This window comes from Lynx canadensis, chromosome D1 (genome assembly GCF_007474595.2).
Source record: "Lynx canadensis isolate LIC74 chromosome D1, mLynCan4.pri.v2, whole genome shotgun sequence".
Taxonomy (NCBI): domain Eukaryota; kingdom Metazoa; phylum Chordata; class Mammalia; order Carnivora; family Felidae; genus Lynx; species Lynx canadensis.
Window position 1 is genome coordinate 100,660,933 of NC_044312.2, and position 6,873 is coordinate 100,667,805.

General features: G+C 36.8%; 1 protein-coding gene across 1 annotated transcript; it reads left to right on the top strand.

Annotated features, from left to right (window-relative positions):
- The first annotated feature begins 4,892 nt into the window (after positions 1-4,892).
- LOC115526365 (olfactory receptor 4A47-like) lies at positions 4,893-5,822 on the top strand. The gene has a single exon (XM_030333778.1). It carries the CDS (start codon positions 4,893-4,895, stop codon positions 5,820-5,822), a length of 930 nt encoding a protein of 309 aa, XP_030189638.1.
- The last annotated feature ends 1,051 nt before the right edge of the window (positions 5,823-6,873 follow it).

Consider the following 6,873-nt stretch of genomic DNA (forward strand, 5'->3'; position numbering starts at 1 on the left):
TTTGTCTGATTTTGGAATCAAAGTAATGCTGGCCTTGGAAAATGAATTTGGAAGTTTTCCTTCTATTTCTGTTTTGGAAAAGTTTGAGAAGAATAGGTATTAACTCTTTTTAAATGTGTGGTAGAATTTTTCTGGCACAAAAAGCCCCGGACTTTTTTTGTTGGGAGATTTTTGATTGCTGATTCCATTTCTTTGCTGGTTAGTGTTTTGTTCAAATTTTCTATTTCTTCCTGTTTCAGTTTTGCTAGTTTATGAGTTTCTGAATTTGTCCGTTTCTTCCAGATTGCCCAGTTTTTTGGCATAGTATTCTTTCCCAATTGTTTGTATTTCTGTGATCTTGGTTGTGATCCCTCCTTGTTCATTCATGATTTTATCTACTTGGGACCTTTCTCTTTTACTTTTGAGAAGTCTGCTAAGGGTTCATCAATTTTGTGACTCTTTCTAGGAACCAGTTCTTAGTGTTGTTGATGTGTGGTGCTGTTTTGTTTGTTTGTTTTTGTTATATCATTTATTTCTGCTCTGTTCTTTATTATTTCCCTTTGCTGGCTTTAGGTTTTATCTGCTGTTCCCTTTTTAGCTCCTTTAGGTGTAACATTAGGTTGTGTATTTGGGACCTCTCTTGCTTCTTGAGAAAGGCCTACATTGCAGTATACTTCCCTCTTAGGACTGCCTTTGCTAATCCCAAAGGTTTTGGATTTTCATGTTTTCATTTTCACTTGCTTCCATATATTTTTTATTTCTTCTTTAATTTTCTAGGTAACCATTCATTCTTTAGTACGATTTTCTTTAACTTCCATGTGTTTGAGGGCTGACCAAATTTTTCTTGTGGTTGTCTTCTAATTTCATAGCGTCCTTTGTCCATTTTTTACCATGATGGTGTTTTTCTATGTTAATGAGATGTAGAAATTTGTTATATATTCTGGATATTAACACATCATCAACTATATCCTTTGAAAATATTGTCTGTTGTTTGTGGGATGCCTTATCTCTCTGTTGATAGTGTTCTGTGATGTACAAAATTTCTTAAATTTGATCAAGTAATTTCTGTGTTTTTTCTTTTCTTGCCTGTGGTTTTCATGTTGTACCCAAATAATCAATGCCAAATCCAAAGTTATGAACTTTTTTGTCATGTTTTCTTCTAAGGGTTTCATAGTTCTAGCTGACAATTGAGGTCTTTGATCCCTTTTGAGTCAATTTTTGTAAATGGTGTACATGAAGGGTTCCGCTTCATTCTTTTGCATGTGGATATCCAGTTTCACCACACCACGTTTTGAACCACCTGTCCTCTCCCCATGAATGTTCTTGTCACCCGTTGAAAATCATTTGATCACATATGCAAAGGTCTCTCTCCAGGTTCTGTATTTTCTTCCATTGTTATGTCCCTATTTATGCCAATATCATTCTGTTTTGTTTGTTGTAGCTTTGTTGTAAGTTTTAGAGCCAGGAAGTCCTCCAACCGTTTGTTTGTTTGTTTGTTTGTTTGTTCTCCAAGGTTATTCTGGCTGCTTGGAGTGCCTTGAGTTTCCACCTGAATTTTGGGATGGATTTATCTCTTTCAGCAAAAAATATACTTTTTGGATTTTTATCGGGATTGCATTGAATCTGTAGATTATTTTAGGTAGCATTGACATCTTAATATGAACTGTATCAGTTCATGAAACTCTTCCATTTATTTGTGTCTTCTAGAATAGCTTTCAGCAGCATTGTTTAGTTTTCCGTATAAAGACTTTTACTTCCTTGTTTAAGTTTATTCTTAAGTACTTTGTTCTTTTTGATGCTGCGCTAAAAGGAATTGTTTCCGTAATCCTCTGTGGTTGCTCATTGGTAGCACAGATATTCATTATCTTTCATGATAAAATAAGCATCTCAACAAGTTGTATATGGAAGGGATGTACCTTGGGGCATCTGGGTGGCTCAGTCCATTAAGTGTCTGACTCTTGATCTTGGTTTAGGTTACGATCTCACAGTTTGTGGGCTCCAGACCCACGTCATGCTGTGCACTGACAGTGTGGAGCCTGTTTGGGGTTCTGTCTCTCCCTCTGTCTGACTCTCCCACCCCTCTGTCTCTCTCAAAATGAATAAATAAACTTAAAAAAAAAAAAGAGAGAAGGAATGTACCTCAACATAATTGAGGCCATATATGAGCAATCCACGGTAACATCACACTCACCAGGGCAAGGTTGAAAGCTTTCCCACTACAATCAAGAAGATCAGAGTGCCCACGCTCACCTCTCCTTTTCAAAATAGCACTGGAATAAAAATCCCTGTGAAATTGTCAGCATTTCTACTTATAGGTCATGCCATCAGTAAAGTGAGAACAGATTGCTTGTAATGTTTCTTAATTTTACTGCTTGTAACAATTTTTCTGATGGTAGCCATTTTCTATCCTGTGGATCTCAGATCAATCATTCAATTTGAACAAAGGCCTTCCCCTGGTCACCTTCTCCATAGTAGAATTCTCCCTGAGTACCCTGTTTGGTCTCTTATTAGCACTGATGAAGACTTTAATTAGCTTACTAAATTGTCCCCTTATTCACTTCCTGACTCTGCTATGAGAATGTAAGGTCCAAGCAGGGAGGACCTGTTGCATAATTCTTTCCCGTATTTCATTAATTGCTGTGTCCTCACTTACAGCATGGTTCCTAGCAATAAATAGGAGGTCCAACTTGAAAAAAAAATTACCAATTGAATAAATAGTTGTTATGTCTAAATCTGTGAATAAATATCTACAGCATCTAACCACACTTCAAGGCAGCATAAGTTGAATATTAATGGAAAGAAAAACTTGCTATGGCAAGTGGGGATATATATGATAAATTAATCTTTCCTAAAACAAAATGACTGGCTTGAAATTTTATTCTTGACTGGCAGTAGTCTTACAATGGTTCTAAAGCTGTTTTGGTTTGTTTTCTTTTGTTTTGTTTTGTTTATGTCACATCTTTCTGACCCTCATTATGTGATTTGGCCTAATAGTATCTTTCTATAGGTATTTTTAAAAGATTTTGTGGAAATTCCCAGTGAATTTAATTAAGCAAGAATCAGTGTTGGCAGCTTTCCAATTGTAGGACTTAATGAGGAATGTGGTTAGAAGGAATAAAATGTCCAGTGATGGTTGCCTGCATGGGGAAGAAGAGGCTATGCTCTTAACAACTGATCCACATTTTTGAGGACGTTTCTGTTAGGCTTAAAGCATTACCTAAGGAGAAGCCCAAGCATGTCTCTTTAAAATATCAAGTCGGCTAATCTGACCAAACCAACACTATAGAGTGAGGATGACTAAGCTGTTGAATGGTATTTTTCTATTTAGAAATTAGAGGCAAAGAAGTTGCTTGAGAAAAATGGGAGATGGCTGGTGGCTATTTTTCTTATGTAAGGATAGTTAGTTCGCTACCCTTTTGATAGATTATCCTAATGTGATAAATTTTTGTTTTCTCTGTGGACCATGGAATTCCTAGGAAGTGATCTAAAATCTAAAAGCAACCTTCTGAATAACCAGGAGACCTTATGGAGAAAACGGATAGACGGCCGAATGAAATAAAATATATCCTCAAGTAATAAGGCAGCTTTTGCCCTCTCTTGTCAAACTGGATGACAGAAGAAATCCAGGTTGCTGGGAATGAGTAGAAAGCGTTCCTTCAGATTGTAGATCTGCTTTCACAAGTTAAGACTAAAAGTAAGTCCTGGAAACCAGCCTTTGCAATTGTGTGACTCTCTTTATTATGTAAAAGTGAGATCATCTTTAGATGAAGCAAACTTTGATTCCGATTCTGGTTTAATCATTTAAAAATGGCTGACCTTGGGAAAATTAACTAGGTGATCTGAGCCTCAGTTTGTTCACCTGTGAACTGGGAATTATAGCTCATCTTATGGTCACATGAACTGTGATTCTTTGAGTTGTGAGTGTGTGATTGGAATCCACTGTAGACATTGTGAGCAGAGGAGTGATAGATAAGAATCAGATTTAAAAAGGATCAATTGGGCTGCATGAACAGAATGTACTGATGGAGACCAGAGTACAAGGGGAGGGATGTGGCAGGAGACCAGTGGAGTGGGTCAGGAGAAGTGGGGAGGGAAGGGAAATGATCAAATTTGTGATATGTTTTAAAGAGCATTAATAGTATTTGCTAAAGGTATCAATATGTGACATGAAGAGAAGAAAGACATAAAGGCACTGTGATATTTCTTGTCTGAGCAATGACATTTAATGAATTGTGGAACACTAGATTTATGGTGAAAAATGAAAAATTTAGTTTTATAAGTACAGAATTGATATCCTATTGGAGATGTCCAGAGTTAGATATGTTGCATATGTGAAGTTTAAAAATTAAGGGGAGACATAAGGGTGGAATGCTTTCACATTTATTGGTCAGGAAAGGGGGGATATCCAACCAAAGACCCTAATAAAGAGGGATGAGACACTCCAGGGCAGTGACCTTCCATTCCGAATTTGATCCCCTCACTTGGAATATGCCAGTTACCTTACATGGTTCTCAAGTATTTCAGTCTTGTGACATTATGAACTGTGCACCTTTCCGTGGAATTCTCTTGTCCTCTTTTTTTGTCCTTCCACTTTTGCTTTAGATAACTCAGCTAAAGCATTGCTTCTTCTGGGATGTCTTCACTGATTGCTCTTTGACTGATATATTCCTACACTGTGTGTCACTTATTACATTGGCGATCATTATGTATGCTCTTTCAGAGTGTAGGAAACCATGGCTTATTTAACTTGGGAATCACAGCACCAGTGAAATACTCCACACAAACAGGTAGTCTTCTACTTTTTTTAAACTGATGAATCAATAAAAGATTAATCTTATTATGCATTTAAGTTTCCCTCCTTGTTTTCTAGGAAACCTACATCTAATATGTGAATCAGGTCCTATACAGACTGGATGGAATCAAAGAACAACGTAACTTTCTTTGTCCTCCTGGGCCTCACACAGGATGGAAAGGAACAGAAGTTTCTGTTTGTTATATTCTTGCTCTTCTATATTTTGACGGTGGTGGGCAACCTGCTCATTGTGGTGACTATAGCTGTCAGTAAGACGCTGGGCTCCCCTATGTACTTGTTTCTTGCTAACTTATCTTTTATGGATGTCACTTATTCATCTTGCATTTCCCCCAGATTGATTTTGGACTTGTTCTTTGGGAAAAATACCATATCCTTCCAATCTTGTATGACCCAGCTATTTACAGAGCACCTTTTCGGTGGATCAGAGGTCATTCTTCTGCTGGTGATGGCTTATGACCGCTATGTGGCCATCTGTAAGCCCTTGCGTTATTTGGTTGTCATGAGGCAAGAGGTGTGTGTTGTGCTGCTGGTAGGGTCCTGGGTTGGAGGTTTTCTGCATTCAGCCATTCAAGTTAGCACGATTTATAGTCTCCCATTCTGTGGTCCCAATGTCATTGATCATTTCATCTGTGAAATGTACCCCTTACTGAGACTTGCCTGTACTGACACATATGTCATTGGCCTGTTAGTGGTGGCCAACGGAGGGATGATGTGCACAATTGTGTTTGTGCTCTTGCTCATCTCTTATGGTGTCATCTTGCACTCTCTAAAGAACCTTAGTCTGGAAGGGAGGCGGAAAGCCCTCCAGACCTGTGGTTCCCACATCACTGTGGTGGTCTTCTTCTTTGTGCCATGTATTTTCATGTACGTGAGACCTGCTAAGACCTTCCCCATTGACAAATCAGTGAGTGTGTTTTTTACAGTCATAACCCCTATGCTGAACCCCCTGATCTACACTCTGAGAAATTCTGAGATGACAAATGCGATGAAGAAGCTCTGGATGAGAAATGTCGTATCTGTTGGTGTATAAGTGCATTATCCACCATGAAGAGAATTATTTGACATTGGAGGCCATTTTATAAGAATGCAGATGTCTTTTTAAAATGATCCTGAGTTCCCTTGTTCAAAGAACTTAATTATTTTTAAAGGATGAACTGGATAATTGTGCTTTAATAACAATTTCCCTCCCTGGTAGAATCTATAGTCCATTATCCCTTGGCGATTGCTTCATTTAGAAAGGTGCAATACCTTCATAGCAAGGTGTCAACAATACGTGATTATTTAGTAAATTTTTATGGTTAATTTTCAATCAACTTATGTTTTTTAATTTTTTATTATACTTAGTAATATTTTAGTTATATTCTTGTTATTTCAGGTAATTCTTTTTATTATGCTAATTATAATGTTAATGATGCATAGACTGTCTTGTTCAGTAAATTTCTGTTGCCTTATCTGCAAAATATTTTGTGTAGCACTTTTATTTTTACAAGAAAAATTGATGTGTAATGGATAATAATGAATAGTAAAAGAGAACATCTTACATAATGGGATAAAATGTGAATAAATTATATACTCATCTCTCAACACGGTCTCTATTCCTCTTTCCCCAGGGGAAGTCACTTAATCTGTTTCTTAAGCCTCTTGAGGTATTAACATCATTTATATTTATGTATGCAAAATTTTCTCTGTGTATTTAAATATTTGTTTTTATTATCAACTTTTTTAAAATAAACTTTTAAGTTTAGGATAGTTTTGTTTATTTTTGATTTTTCAGTTGAAAAATTTTCCTACAATATTATCCTAGTTTCGGGTACACAACATAGCGACTGAACTATCATATACACTAAGAAATGCTCATTATGATCATTGTAGCTTCCATCTGTTAAGATAAAAAGTTGCTACAACATATTGGATGTGTTCTTTATGCTATACTTTTCATTCTTGTGATGTAATTATTGTATAAGTGAAACTCTGTACCCTTTATCTCCTTCACCCATTTTGCCTATCCCTCCATCCCCCTCAACTCTGGCAACTGCCAGTTTGTTCTCTGTATGCGTGAGATTGTTCCTGGTTTTTGTTTT